Source organism: Haliotis rubra, unplaced genomic scaffold, assembly GCF_003918875.1.
Source record: "Haliotis rubra isolate DU_JTF1 unplaced genomic scaffold, ASM391887v1 Scf8, whole genome shotgun sequence".
Lineage (NCBI taxonomy): Eukaryota > Metazoa > Mollusca > Gastropoda > Lepetellida > Haliotidae > Haliotis > Haliotis rubra.
The window spans coordinates 4,216,966-4,233,004 of record NW_025767523.1 but is presented as its reverse complement, the minus strand read 5'-3'; the positions used below and the strand labels follow the sequence as shown (position 1 = coordinate 4,233,004).

At 39.4% G+C, this 16,039-nt stretch overlaps 2 protein-coding genes across 2 annotated transcripts in view; both read left to right on the top strand.

Annotated features, from left to right (window-relative positions):
* The window catches only part of LOC124261499, a 78,852-nt gene extending 76,734 nt beyond the window's left edge, over positions 1-2,118 (top strand). Inside the window, exons 56-58 of the mRNA XM_046695819.1 lie at positions 80-238; positions 1,589-1,750; positions 2,006-2,118. Coding sequence (XP_046551775.1) covers positions 80-238; positions 1,589-1,596 — 167 coding nt within the window. The 3' untranslated portion in view covers positions 1,597-1,750; positions 2,006-2,118. The remainder of the gene's footprint in view (positions 1-79; positions 239-1,588; positions 1,751-2,005) is intronic.
* Positions 2,119-5,088: 2,970 nt separating this feature from the next.
* Positions 5,089-15,512, top strand: LOC124261405 (sushi, von Willebrand factor type A, EGF and pentraxin domain-containing protein 1-like). The gene is made up of 11 exons (XM_046695721.1): positions 5,089-5,226; positions 5,856-6,024; positions 6,550-6,705; positions 7,117-7,287; positions 8,243-8,398; positions 9,199-9,357; positions 11,458-11,616; positions 12,063-12,236; positions 13,803-13,967; positions 14,996-15,152; positions 15,430-15,512. Exons 1-10 carry the CDS (start codon positions 5,197-5,199, stop codon positions 15,139-15,141), a joined length of 1,485 nt encoding a protein of 494 aa, XP_046551677.1. The 5' UTR covers positions 5,089-5,196; the 3' UTR covers positions 15,142-15,152; positions 15,430-15,512.
* Positions 15,513-16,039: the final 527 nt, after the last annotated feature.

Below are 16,039 nucleotides of genomic sequence, written 5' to 3'. Positions count from 1 at the left end.
GAAATCTCCATAGGTCACCCATAAATCTGCTCACAGCATTTGTGTAAGCATTAAATGGAAGAATGTCTGTTTATTTCAGTGAAATGTGCTCCTGGCACTTACTATAATGCTGCCACAAGGACATGCAACCTTTGTCCAGTTGGTCAGTATCAGCCCAATGAGGGTCAGTCTGGCTGCGTGACCTGTGGAACCAAAACAACAGAACTTGCTGGGTCAGCTAATGCAAATGACTGCAAAGGTGAGTATTAAAAGGGGTGTCATTCCTCCATCAGCTCACCTGTCATTCCCAACGTCAGCACAACAGTGTAAAGTTCCCTCAAGGGGCCATATGTTATCATCATGCTGGTATATTGCATATACAATGGAAACCGCCTAAGTAAAGACCGCTTAACTAAACAGACCTGATAAGTAAACACTTTTCTTTGGTCCCGGCAACTTTCTTCATTAATTATCACTATTAGAGTCCGGTTAACTAAGCAATACCGCTTAACTAAACGTCTTCTCACCGTCCGTGGAAGTAAAGTACTTAACAAAAGAGACGGGATAACTAAATTAGCGATCACCACATAATCCGACATGAGGGGCAATTGTGTCAGTCTCCAGCTAAACACTCATCCTACTTACAGCTCGCTGGCGTCAAGCAGTTGACAATACACTGCCAACCCTGATAAGTTGTTCATTGTTACATATGCATACATATACATGCATATGGTTGTCATTTGCAGGTTTTTATAAGTTTGGATAAGTAAAATACCTGATAAGTAAACAATTTTGGCGAGTCCCTTGAAATTTTACTTATCAGGTTTCCACTGTAGTAGCTTTATTCGGAATGCAACTAACAGGATTGGGTGGTCTTGGTTTACTCATGTCATTGTTTCCCAATTGCATAGACTGATGCTCGAGCTGTTGATCACTGGATTGTCAGGTCCAGACTCGATGATTTTACAAGCCACAGTCATATAGCTGTAATATTGCTGAGTGTGGCGTAAAACTATACTCATTCACTCACTCACTCATTATTCTGAACACACCCTTCATTCATTGGAAATGTGTGATTCAGTTTATAAGTCACAGCAACTCACTTGGTCTGTTTCTGGACCCTGAGAGGATAATTTAAAGAAATGCAACTTAAGTCCATAATAATTGGGAAAGTCTAAACTGCCTCAGCTCTAGGCCTGACGTAAAGCATTACTCCTGGTTTGTATATTTTGTAGATATATACTTTTAAGTATGACAGCTTTATTTTTCGGACTAAATGTTAGTCGAGCTTTGGTCCTACATTTTGTTATGAGTTCTTTGATGTGACTGAGAATCTGCTCAAAGCAGCATTACAGTGGTGCTGTCATGCAGTTTTAGTAGAAGATGCCATACTGGTAGAACTATACGACAGAGCCAGGAAATATGCATCATACTGTCGTGCATCATACATGGCAATTATTTTTCTGGTGTTAAAAAGCACTAAGATTAATCCACCAGTTCAACTATAAATGTTCAACCACATCATTAGCATACTTTGAATTTGTGTCTTGTAAGTTAGCCATGTTATAAGATCAGATTAACTATTATTTATGTATCTTTATACTTACAGTTACTTGAGCAACTGGTTACAAGTTTGACTCTACCAGCGACAAATGCATGTTGTGTCCAATTGGGTTCTATCAAAACATGACAGGCCAGTTCTTCTGTTACCCCTGCTCTGTGGAGAAAACAACAAGAGGAACAGGCTCCATAGCTGAGGCTCAGTGCTATGGTAAAATATGTGATAGCTCAGTCTAGCCATATTCTCCTGGAATAATGTTATTTGTACATGTATTATCTTTGTGGAAATGTAACACAGTAGGTTTGACATGACTGACTGTCAAATTGCGTAATTCTGCATCTTGTTTAAAGATGTTAGTTATATTTACTAAGTTTCTGAACAACAACTTCAACACCTTCATTCTTGTGACTGTTTAATTACAAATTGTTGATTTATGATCTTTGTAAACATTTATCTATTTTTCAGTTGGGTGTACAAAGGGTAATCAGCTGGCGCCAAATGGAACCTGCCAAGCATGCCCCCTGGGCAAGTACCGCAGTGCAACCATGACCCAGTGCGAAGACTGTGTTTCTGGCCTGACAACTAATTCAACTGGAGCAGATGATGTTTCGTTGTGCAATGTCGGTGAGTGCTTCACCCAATGTATGAATATATCTGTGGCTTGAAAATCTTTATTCTGTATTATTTCCTTAATTTCCAATGTTCAGATATGGATTGATACTAAACAACAATTTGAAATCTATTCAATGAAGCATAAACATAACTTCTTTGAGTGACATTTTTAGAAGTTGGAGAGTCAGATAAGGACAAACTTTATGGATGAACAATTTCTTTATTCCATTTATCTCAAGCATAAACATGGCTCACTCAACTTCAAATCCTTCTTTTTCTCCAGGGGACTGTCAAGCTGGGTTTTACCGGAACATTTCGAAACAGACCGAATGCCTGAAATGTCCACGTGGAACCTATCAGGATCTAAAGCAGCAGTACAGCTGCAAGCCTTGTGGTGCCAGTCCTGAGTACACCACAGCAGGAGATGGATCAACATCTTCAGCAGAGTGTAGATGTAGGTATCTAGGGTCGTGCTTGGTGTGTCCACATGTTGAGTGAGTGAGTGAGTTACATCACAGCAGGAGATGGATCAACATCTTCAGCAGAGTGTAGATGTAGGTATCTAGGGCCGTGCTTGGTGTGTCCACATGTTGAGTGAGTGAGTTACATCACAGCAGGAGATGGATCAACATCTTCAGCAGAGTGTAGATGTAGGTATCTAGGGCCGTGCTTGGTGTGTCCACATGTTGAGTGAGTGAGTGAGTTACATCACAGCAGGAGATGGATCAACATCTTCAGCAGAGTGTAGATGTAGGTATCTAGGGCCGTGCTTGGTGTGTCCACATGTTGAGTGAGTGAGTGAGTTACATCACAGCAGGAGATGGATCAACATCTTCAGCAGAGTGTAGATGTAGGTATCTAGGGCCGTGCTTGGTGTGTCCACATGTTGAGTGAGTGAGTGAGTTACATCACAGCAGTGAGTTACATCACAGCAGGAGATGGATCAACATCTTCAGCAGAGTGCAGAGTGTAGATGTAGGTATCTAGGGCCGTGCTTGGTGTGTCCACATGTTGAGTGAGTGAGTGAGTTACATCACAGCAGGAGATGGATCAACATCTTCAGCAGAGTGTAGATGTAGGTATCTAGGGCCGTGCTTGGTGTGTCCACATGTTGAGTGAGTGAGTGAGTTACATCACAGCAGGAGATGGATCAACATCTTCAGCAGAGTGTAGATGTAGGTATCTAGGGCCGTGCTTGGTGTGTCCACATGTTGAGTGAGTGAGTGAGTTACATCACAGCAGGAGATGGATCAACATCTTCAGCAGAGTGTAGATGTAGGTATCTAGGGCTGTGCTTGGTGTGTCCACATGTTGAGTGAGTGAGTGAGTTACATCACAGCAGGAGATGGATCAACATCTTCAGCAGAGTGTAGATGTAGGTATCTAGGGCCGTGCTTGGTGTGTCCACATGTTGAGTGAGTTACATCACAGCAGGAGATGGATCAACATCTTCAGCAGAGAGTAGATGTAGGTATCTAGGGTCGTGCTTTGGTGTGTCCACATGTTGAGTGAGTGAGTGAGTTACATCACAGCAGGAGATGGATCAACATCTTCAGCAGAGTGTAGATGTAGGTATCTAGGGTCGTGCTTTGGTGTGTCCACATGTTGAGTGAGTGAGTGAGTCCCAGCAGGAGATGGTTCAGCAGAGTGTAGATGTGTTACACCACAGCAGGAGAGAGTGTAGATGTAGGTAAGTTTAGTTTTACACGCTTTTACCAATATTCGAGCAATATTACAGCTTTGACACCAGAAATGGGAATTACACATTGTAACCTTGTTGGTGTGACAAGTGAACACTTTAATCACTAGGCTATGTCCACATGCTGATACATTGTAGGTTTAACATATTCCAAATAGGAGGTCAGCCAATTCCTTTTATGGTTTTTCTTTTTAAATTTTGACATTGACATTGATTTCATTGTTCTCATGACCAAGGACAATGAAGTCCTCACTTCACTATTTCTTTAAAGTATGCAGTTATCAGTTAGTGAATATGAATATTGCTTCTTCTGTCAGCATTTCACTTAAATACAGTAGCATTTTAATTGACTATATGGCTTAATTCCTAAAACCACAAATGGTGTATTTGTACATATCTGCCTTGCAAACTGATGATAGGACATGTTTGTTTAGTTGTTTTATTGATTATGAATGTGATTGATTTTAAATCGGATTGGGTGTGTTTTTAGTTGTCTGTGGAGATGGATTGCAAAGGTTTGTACAGCAAAACATGGACACATGCATCCCATGCCCGGTAGGATTCTATCGGAATATGACACTGCTACCATATGACGTATGTGCATCATGTGGTCTTGGACGCAGCACTCCATCGACCAACTCCAAGTCATTTAGTGATTGTTCTATCTGTGAGTACCCGAATTATATTATTATTATTATTATTATTATAGGATATTCATGTTGTGCACATATTCACGCTCACGCAACTAGTACATGCTCAAGGCACTGGTTTTTCCCTCGATCATTGGATGTCAATCTCAACAGCAAGTCATATTATCAATCTCAACTCCTTGTGGAGTATACAACTCTTGCAGCCACTAGACGCACCAAATTAATGTGACTTTCCCATCCTTACGAGGTACCCATTCACAGCTGGGTGGACTGGGACAAATATTCACAGTACTTTTTCCAAGTTTACTGCAAGTTGCTGTACTCGTAACAAGGCAAATTGATAACAATAGCTGACAAAATTCTGAAATATTGCAAATGAGTTGATTCAAGTTGTAGTCATGTTTATGTTTTGTGTTTTAAGACTTCATCTAAAATTAGATTAAATGTTTATGCGCATACTTTATTTGCATGAAATAACATGAAAATCCAACAGATGAGTGAAGTAATTTTTCTTTTTGCCCAAGTCATATCATTTCAAAAGATATTTTGTTATTTTTTTTCAGTGAAGTGCTCAGTTGGACAACAACCGGACACAAGCAATTCCCAGTGTGTTAACTGTCCTCTAGGGACATATCAAAATCAGGCAAACCAACCAAACTGTATCCTATGTACAGGCCAAACCAGCACTCGGCAGAATGGCTCAACAAGCAGCACACAATGTGAAGGTCAGTCCCACTGACATTCATCACCTCAAATGATTATCTCTCTCTGTGCTTGCTTTGAATAGATATTGCAGGTAGTTTTATTTACAACCTCCGATGATAGTCTGTCTCACAGTCCCTGAACCACATTATTTTCCCCACTGCCTAGCCCTCTCTGCAGTGCTAAAGCAAGTCTAGATTTCCTCAGGTTCAGGATCTCTGGTCTCCCTAGGGCTCCTTTTCAATTTAAATGGGCTTGTTTGTTACTATCAAAATTATATATATTCAGAGACTAAGCGTTAGTCTACCTCCGGTGAATGCTATTGTATTTAAGTCTCCCATTTTGTATTACTGTTACCTTAATTATTGTATTACAGTAATTTAATCATTGTATTACCTTGATTTTCATATTTCTTTGATTATCTTTTCAGAAGTACTAGTTCTTCAGGAAAATTATTATTATTAAACATTGGGTAAACTTAGGTTTTAGTAAACAATTCATATATTCAGACCAACTGATAATATCCTTTGAATATATTACTTTTAACTGATTATAAAGTTCTTTGCTCTTGAAAATGATTCCTAATTCATGCATCAATGGATAAAATTGTCACAATCAGTTTGTATTGAGTACACTGTTTTATCTTCTGCAGCTTTTTGCAATGGTGGTCAAGAAAAGCTGCGCGGATGGTTCATGTCGGACATGTCCTTTGGGCTACTACAAGGACAATAGTGTCTATAAGTTCACGTCTTGTCAAATGTGTCCAGCTAACTTTGTCACATCAGCACCAGGTGCTGACTCGATGTCAAAGTGTAATGTATGTAAGTAAAACCAATTTTCAGTCCATAAAACCATTTTATCACTTTTGATGTTCAAGACGATTTAAGATGTTGTTAATTATTTTCATGTATGAGTGTTTCATTTTACAAAAGAATGCCTACTAAAGGTACACACTATGCCAGTCAAAAGTGTTGACTAAAAGTGAGTGAGTTTAGTTTTAGCCGCACTCAGCAATATTCCAGCTATATGGCGGCGGTCTGTAAATAATCGAGTCTGGACCAGACAATCCAGTGATCAGCAGCATGAGCATGGGTCTGCGCAATGGGTAACCAATGACATGTGTCAATCAAACCAGTGAGCCTGACCACCCGATCCTGTTAGTCGCCTCTTACGACAAGCATGCGTTACTGAAGGCCAATTCTAACCCGCATCTTCACAGGTGTTGACTAACATGTATGTTATTGTCATAACAAGAATGTTACAGACTGCCGAGTAATAAGTGTTTTATCAGGGAAGAACTCCCCATCAGTAGTTCAGTTGTAACACTACGTTTGTTTGGTTTCTAGACCAGTGCCAAGCTGGCTTCAAGATTATAAGCAGTGGATGTGAAGCATGCCCTCTGGGCTACTTTCAACCAGAACCATATAAGAGTTCCTGTAGGAAATGCCCTGACAATACCTCCACTCGACAGAATGCTACAGTAAATGCCACACAATGTGAAGGTGAGTGGAATTCATGTCTTGTGTTATTTATTATTTACTTTAAATACATAAGTATAAATATAATCTTTGGCATCAATTTTCAAAGTGACTTATTCATCCTTTTCCAAATTCTACCTTTTCTGTCTATTCTTTCTGACACATCTTTCTGTTTCTTCTTCTGATCTCTTTTCACTCTCCATCATTCCCTGGAGTTTTTCAGAGACTACTTCCTCAGGATTTGACATGCTATGTGTTTGAGAGATAGGTTCTATTGAACTTTTCTTTGAAATGTAATGTTTATGAATACCAAAGTTTCACTTTGCAGATATAGGGAAGTATACATGTATAATTTTTAGTGAGTTCAACATTACATCATTCATATTTGTTCTCTAATGTCGTTCCTGTAATACATAGAATGTTTGATGTTTTCAGCATATTGTCAGTCTGGTTCCGAGAAGGATGCAACCACAGGCCTATGTACACCATGCAAGAGGGGTTTCTATAAGGCAAACAGTGATGGTGTGTTCAACCAGTGTGTTATGTGTGCATCTAACTTCATCACTGCATCAAATGGATCTACATCTGCTGCTGCCTGTTCAGTTGGTAAGTCAAGGACACATTTCTCAGCAGGGTGAGTGAGTGAGTTGGGATTTACGACACTTTTAACAAAATTTCAGCAATATCACATGGGGGACACCAGAAATTGGCTTCACACAATGTACCCTTGTGGGGAATCAAACCCGGGTCTTTGGCGTGATGAGCGAACGCTTTAACCACAGGCCACCTCACCGTCCCTGTCAGCAGGATCAGTATCATTACATTCTCATGATGAAATAGACTGCTATAAGAACTGTGAATATTCACATCAGATGCATCTTGTTGGCATAGAACCTTTTTTGAAATGAGAGATTGATCCACTTTTAAATGGATCTAAATTAAATGATAATAATAATAATAGTGGGTATTTGTAACTGCGCCTGTATCCGTGCATTCAATGCTCGCTCAATGCGCTACAAAAAGGGTAAGTCTATGTACAATGTAGACAGGAGATTACAAACAGTTGTAGTTGAAAAGGAAGAAAAGATCTAAGAGAAGGCTCTGGAGAAGTAATGTGTTTTTAGAAGGGACTTGAAAGAGTTCAGTGATTCGGCACATTTGATGTCAGCTGGCAGTGAATTCCAAAGCAATGCTGCAGTGTAGGCAAAGGTCCTCTGACCATAGGAGACAAGTCTGACTTTAGGGACTGTAAGTAAGTGCTGATTCTGGGATCTTAGACATCTTGCCAGGTGTACAGTGTAAGAAGTTCAGATAGATAACTGTCTGTTTGTCTTGCAAAAAGCCAGCATAAAACGTTTGATATTCAACTCTTCAGGAATAAGAGCACATTTTCCTTGGTCATGACAAAATCATCTTGTGCAACTCTGGCCTCAACAGTCATTGAAATTGCCAGTTTCATGTCACATTTGTCCACTGTTTTTTGCTGAAAGTTTGGGCTCCTTTGAACCGAACACCATATTGCCTTTCGCATTTGTATTAAAATTAAGCCTTGGTTTCCCAGCTAACTGCACTGCTGGCCAGAAGACAACAAGCACAGGGTGTGTGGACTGTCCCAAAGGATCATACCAGCCAAACAAGTGGCAGCCAGACTGCATCTCATGTACAACAGACAAGACCACAACCAGCACTGGGTCCAAATCAGGGACTGACTGTATCTGTGAGTACATGGGTCAATTGGCAGATTGTGTGCAGGTTAACTTAAGGACAAGCATGGTTTTAGCCAAAGCTATGTGTTAAGAGTGAGTGAGTGAGTCAGTTTAGTTTTATTGCCACACTCAGCAATATTCCAGCTGTATGGCGGTGGTCTGTAAATAACTGAGTCTGGACCAGACAATTCAGTGATGTACAACATGAGCATCGATCTACACAATTGGGAACCAATGACATGTGTCAATCAAGTTAGCAAGCCTGCCCACCCGATCACGTTAGTCGCCTCTGAAGACAAGCAAGGGTTTCTGAAGATTAGTTCTAACCCCGGATCTTCACGGGTCTATTGTGTTAAGAGTCTTTTTTGGAGATATAGTTGAATGAGGGTCCAAATTAAAAAATGAAATAAAGATAAAGAGAAATGACATCTTGCCAAGGATAAAACATCATGGCACATTATGAGGGATTGTAAATAATCGAATCTGGACCAGACAATCCAGTGATCATCATCATGAGCATCATTCTACACAATTGGGATACGATGACATGTGTCAACCAAGTCAGCAAACCTGACCACCCGATCCCGTTAATCGCCTCTTACGACAAGCATGGGTTCCTGAAGACGAATTTCAACCCACATCTTCAAGGGTAGAGAGTGTTAATGTGCAATTTTTATGTCATGTAGACAGTATTAGAACCAATATTTCAGTATAAAGGGCATGTACTGTAATGTGAGACTCATGATTTTGGAAACAAAAAATCATGAGTCTCATGAACAAAAAATGTATTTCAATTTCTTTTGTGTTTCAGTGAGTTGTCCTCCAGGCAAGGAAGACATTGCCGGGGTGTGTGTAGAGTGCAAGCAGGGATTCTACAAGAGTGAACAGAAGGCTTCTCAGTGTACTGCATGTCCAGCAAACACAACTACAGCAGGCAATGGGTCCACTGTCTCAACAGCCTGTAACCTAAGTAAGATTCTTGGAAATGGTTAGACCACCATATTCAACTTATTTGCAAGAACCCTTTTTTATCAAGCTGACAGTATTCAAGATTGTTTTATATTAAAAATGAGTCAATGTCTAAATGGGAAAACAATTTTGGCTCTCATCATGATTGGTCTTTCATTGGTATGAATCTATTTAAAACTACACAAGAAACAAAGATAAGATTGTTCCAGTACAGAATATGTTCTTGCATATGATCAAGGTTCTGTATGGGTAAGGCTGCTCATTCTGTAATGAACAGCAAGAAACTATATCCCATTATTTATGGGAATGTGACAACAATTCAGAAAATTGGGAATGAATTCATGGACTAGATATCTAATGGATGTACTCATATATATGACTTGAACTTATCGCCCGAACTGGTGATTTTTGAGAATGTAAAGAAGACATCACTGACTCTTTATTTTTCCTCATCCTGGTACGTATTTCATATATAGATACAAGGTTTCTGTCTCTCACTTAAGTTTTACACATTTTAGGAGGGAGTTTAATTTTTAGATATATTATCGAAATGATTATTCAGTATAGTGACAGTTCCATGAATGAGTTTAATACTAAATGGATGATGTACATCTTGCTGTTTGATGAGAATTAATCTCTACATGTCGGTTGTCTAGTCATAATATATGTGTCAATGTGTGTGGAAATGGTGTGCATACAATCTGTCTCTGTTCATGAAAGATCTACCTGCCACCTAGCTCAGTGTTTGTTGCATTTTGTAAGTTGTGTTTGGTTTCTGTTAACCTAAATTGCAAGTTACAGGTAATGTTCTCGTAATTGTTTATTGTAATACTCTGCCAGATTTCTTTGATACGAGCAAGGTGTCTTGTTCTTTATTATAAACTGTTTGTTTTGTCACCTCTAGCTTGATTAACTGTTGTGTGCTCTAATGTTATGTTTTCAGTCATTTATCATCAATTTCAAGCTTACTTAACTTACTTTTATTGTTAATATTTATAAGATAACTGCATTTTAGTTATAGCATTGTTGTAATGTACTATTTAATGTGTCATGATGATGTAGGTTTGGTTGAAAGTTCATTTACAAACATCCGACAGAACCCATAGACAAAATGAAATGCTCCCTGACTAGGTTTCCTCAGAAGCTTTTATGGCAGCACCTCTCCATAAAACCATAAGAATCTGCCCCAATCCTCCTTGGATGCCATATGAGTGTCACTGGTTACACTTGTAGCTTATTGTTCAGGTTGGACAGGTAAATGCAACATTCTAAGCTCACTTGTGACTGCATAAGTGAGTTACAGTTGCCCACATGTCCGTGAGACAGTTGTCTTGAATAATGACTACATGCTGCAGACATTATTTTATTACCTATGAGGGCGAACATATATCGGGGGTTCATATTTTTCATACGATGACCTAGGGCAAATGATCACTTTGTCATGATGACGTGACGTAATGAACAAGGCTATGACGTCACGTTTCATCTGTGACGTCGCGTTCTACATGCGGCGCCGGCGGATAGCCAGCCTGTTTTTGAAAGTAGATTTGGGTTTATTTTCCTCAATCTGACGACTTCGGTAATAAACAGAATATTATATTCGTGCCAATATCATACTATGTTTACGACACTCGTGCGTAAATATTGGCATATCCCTCGCTCTCGCTCGGGAAATCCCAACATATAGGCACTCGTGTCGTAAACATAGTATGACATGGGCACTCATATAATATCCTCTATTTAGATTAATATAATAAAGCAGTGTAAGACATCAAAACCAGACCATCATACCTTACCGTACCAGGTTTAAAACAGTTGTTTCACTTGGGCACCAATGATTAACCTGGTCTTTCTATCCTTACAGCTGCATGCTTACCAGGAGCATATTGTAAATGGTTAGACCACCATATTCAACCTATTTGCTAGATATCCTTGTTTGTCAATCTTACAGTTTTCAAGATTGTTATATATTATTTTATATTGAAAATGAAGATAAGTCTCAGAACTATTGAAAGATTTTCAAACAATTAACACCATGATAGAAGATGTAAATGAATCCAAGAATATGTCAACAGTCATGTGAAATATTTTGTATTTTCAGTTGGTTGTCCAGTTGGGCATTACCAGGACTCATCCACATCCTGCAAACCATGTGGATATGGCTTTTACCAACCAGAGAAGTGGCAGTCACTCTGCAGAAAGTGTGACACTGGGAGCACAACATATCGTATTGGAGCAACGTCTGTAACAGACTGTGTTTGTAAGTAGTTTTTGCTGTTAATTTGTCTTATGGTCTGGCTACCCGTAAAGATCCAGGTTAGAATTGATCTTCAGTAACCCATGCTTGTCGTACGAGGCGACTAATGGGATTGGGTGGTCAGACTCACTGACTTGGTTGACACATGTCATTGTATCTCAGTTGTGTAGATCAATGGTCATGCTGTTAATCACTGGATTGTCTGGTCCAGACTCGATTATTTACATACTGCTGCCATATAGCTGGAATATTGCTGGGTGCGGCGTAAAACTGAACTCACTCACTCACTATGTTCTGGCTTATAAGATATGTGACACCAAAGTTATAGACAACAAAGTATTTGTTTCTTTGATCATATTATTGTAATCATACAGAACCAGAGTTACATTTGGTATATTTCCTCCCACGTACCCTGTTACTATAAACTGCAAATCATACCTTCCTTGCAGTGGAATGTCCAACGGGAACTCAGTTTAACGCTGGCACAGGTAGATGTGATCCTTGTCCGCAGGGCTACTTTCAGGACAAGCTCAATCCCACAGTGTTTGAGTGTATCAAGTGTGGTGACCCTTCTGTCATCACTGCTGGCCCTGGTGCCACATCGGCTGCAAACTGTACTGTCAGTAAGTAATTGTGATATCAATAAGTCTGTCTCTCATACAATTCTTCTTCTCCAAAAAGGGGTGGTGGTTAAAGTGTTCGCTCGTCATGACGAAGACCCGAGTTCGATTCCCCACATGGGTACAAAGTGTGAAGCCCATTTCTTTTTTTGTGTGTGTAATTGATATTTTATTACTGAAGGGACAAAAGGACCAGGGAATTCCCTGCCCTCTTGGAGAATTAAAAAAAATCAGCATGATGAAGGATTCAGAGTTTTAACAAGATACACATGTAAAACTGTCACACACAGTATAAACACACAATACAAAAGATCCACATGAATAGTGATAAGTTGCTGGTGTGAATACACAGGTGCATATCAAGCAAAGCTAAGATAGAATTAGTTCACAACTTTCATTCACACTTGACCAAGAAATATGGTAAATATACCAATCATCATAATATAACATTATAAAGGATGGACATGGCTGGACTCATAGTGAAAAGAAAAGAACATTCAGTATTCTGAAATCAGTTAGCTGGAGTCTTGAAACAATGAGTGGTAGGACATCCGCTGCGAATAAAATTTATTTCGTTCACATTTATCAGTAAAGATATATTTTTCTATTGTATATGTGTGTTTTTTTAATTCATATTGGAAATTCTTGAGAGATAGGTTTACCATTTTTAATTTACATTTATAAATAAAAAACTTTGAAAGAATGAAAATCAAGTCAAAAACCCTATCAGTTATTACATTTTCCTTTATACCAAATACAATGAGTTCTGCACTTAAACTCATGTTATAAATATGGTCACAGCTAGTAGTTATCCAAAGAAGTAACTTACTCCAAAAAGCCTTCACTTCATGACACTCCCAAAAAAACATGCAAAATACTTTCTTGTTCAGAATTACAGAAACTGCAAAGAGGACTCACAGCCTTACCAATTTTAAATAAATATACATTTGTTGCAATTATTCTGTGCAGCAGTCTATATTGAAACCATCGTAAATTTGTGTCTTGTGTAGCCTTGAAAGGTTTAAGATAAATGTTTGGCCAGTCAAAAGTTTGGAATAAGCCATTTAAGTTGTGATTTAATGAAACTTTTGGAAGAAAGGAATATAAAGTAAAATCTTTTTGAACCGTTTTTAACAGATGCAATTTCCTTTAAAACTGAATTTTCACTAGTGGCAACATGATCACTTGGAAAGCTCTGTGAAGCCCATTTCTGGTGTCCACGCCGTGTTATTACTGGTATATTGCTAAAAGCGGCATGAAAACTCACTCACTCACTCAAATATATTTGCCCTGATATATATTCCTACGCCAACACCATACCTATCATCATGTGTTTCAACAAAGGATTAAACAATTAACACCTGCGTCACTTCAGACTTTCCACCGTTCTCTGTTTCACTGCAACACTGTTCAAAGTGGTGGTAAACCAATTTCATTCATGGACTTGGTATTTTATAAAGGATGCTCAAGAGATTTTTCTGCGTGCAAGTCTTCATTTTAAAAGTCATAATTTTTTTCTCACTTGCTGAAATGCAAAATAATTTTCATCTCTTCATGTTCTCTTTTAAGGAAACTGCACAACCCTTGGACAGTTCCGAAACAGCACTACCAACCTCTGTCAAGACTGCCGTATTGGAACCTACCAGGACACTAAATGGCAGGATTCTTGCAAACCGTGCCTAACAGGTTACACCACACGCAACACAAAAACTCCGAGTTCAGCTGGCTGTCTTCGTAAGTGTCAACATGTATCTCTTGAAACACAACAGAGTGGGACAATTACAGTTTTAGACAGTGGAATTTACAATAGAAAAATCACTGTCACTTTTTCAAACCTCTAAATAATAGGGGCGGTGGGGGGCCTAGCGGTTAAAGCTATTGTTTGTCACGCCGAAGACCCGGGTTCGATTCCCCACATGGGCAAAATGTGTGAAGCCCATTCTTGGCATCCCCCACCATGACATTGCTGGAATATTGCTAAAAGCGGCACAAAACAACTCACTCACTCTAAACAATGTTCCAACAGAGTCACAACATTTGTTCTGTTAAAAGCAAACCACACAGTGTGACATTGGATATTTTATCACGAGGGTAGTTTCACTCATCTTCCAGACCACCACAATTTAAAAACATTCTAATCCTTCGGACTCTTTTGTGCTGGAAATTTAGTTATGGCCTAGCATAGTTGGCAAACCAACAATGTGACAGAAACACAGGTTCATCTGGACCTGGAATAAACATATGTTTCCTCTTCATTCAAAGAATTAGATGTGATCTAAATCAATTTGTTTTTCATGTTAAATTAGGTATTTTCCATAAAAGAGGGTGTCACAAAATGTCATACTTTTATGTTGAATTTATTACACATGTGAATAAAACATGAATCAATATTTATGTACAGGACATTACAAATACACACACACGCACTCACACATTGGTTGGTTGGTTGGTTTGTTGTTTAACGCAGCACTCAGCTATATGGCAGTGGTCTGTAAAAATCGTGTCTGGACCAGACAATCCAGTGATCAACTGCATGAGCATCGATCTACACAATAGGAATATGATGACGTGTGTCAACCAAATCAGTGAGTCTGACCACCTGATCCTGTTAGTTGCCTCTTACGACAAGCATGGGTTGCTGAAGATCAATTCTAACCCTGATCTTCACGGGTCACACACACACGTTGGAAATACCTCTTACCTCATGACCATTATGCCAAGACTTCCTTTGTTTATGACTGGAGATGATATATTCCCTACAGGTGACTGTGACGCAGGCAAGACTCAGGTTGGAGATGGTTGTACAGACTGCCCTGTAGACACCTACAGAAGCAAGACTACCTGGACTTGTCAGGCCTGTCCCACAGGCCTCAAGACAGTGAAAGTCGGGGGCTGCGTCAGTCAGTGAATGTAATGTGTGTAAGTATTTCCCAGTTATTACCATTGTTTTCTGTGGACCTACATCAAGAAATTGACTCACAGTCCTTCGAGTAATTGGAAAAACTAAAGGGTATTAGATCCCGCATGCTGCAGACATTATATTAAATTGATCAGAGACCTATTATATGGTCTCTGGATTGATATAATAAAACAGTGTAAGACATCAAAACCAGACCATCATACCTTACCGTACCAGGTTTAAAACAGGTGTTTCACTTGGGCACCAATGATTAACCTGGTCTTTCTATCCTTACAGCTGCATGCTTACCAGGAACATACTTTAACAGAAATGACAGTAGATGTGCGGACTGCCCTATCAATACCTATCAAGACTCAACATCCACATTTGGCTGTAAGGAATGTCCTTCTCTCAAGTTTACCAGAACTGTGGGCAGCAGAAGTCCATCGGATTGTATCGGTAAGTTGCACATAGGACCTTGTAGTACAGGAAGTGGTGTAGCAGTGGTGTTGTTGACAGTTATAAACTGCACAGTTTATATCAAAGTGAGATGTCTAGCATCCATCATGCAGTGTGGTTTATAGGATTTTTACTGAAACATTGATTAAGTGTTGTTTTTGATAATTCCAGTTGGATATTCATTCAAATTAATTATGGGGTGGTGGGGTAGCCTAGTGGTTAAAGCATCCGCTCGTCACGCTGAAGACCCGGGTTCGATTCCCCGCATGGGTACAATGTGTGAAGCCAATTTCACGTGTCCCCCGCCGTGATGTTGCTGGAATATTGCTAAAAGCGGCGTAAAACTAAACTCAGTCAGTCAGTCTTTCAAATCATTTTGTAGATCAGACACTTCACCAGGGCTTTCTACAAAGTCTCAGCAATCATACCTCACATACTTTATCACAGA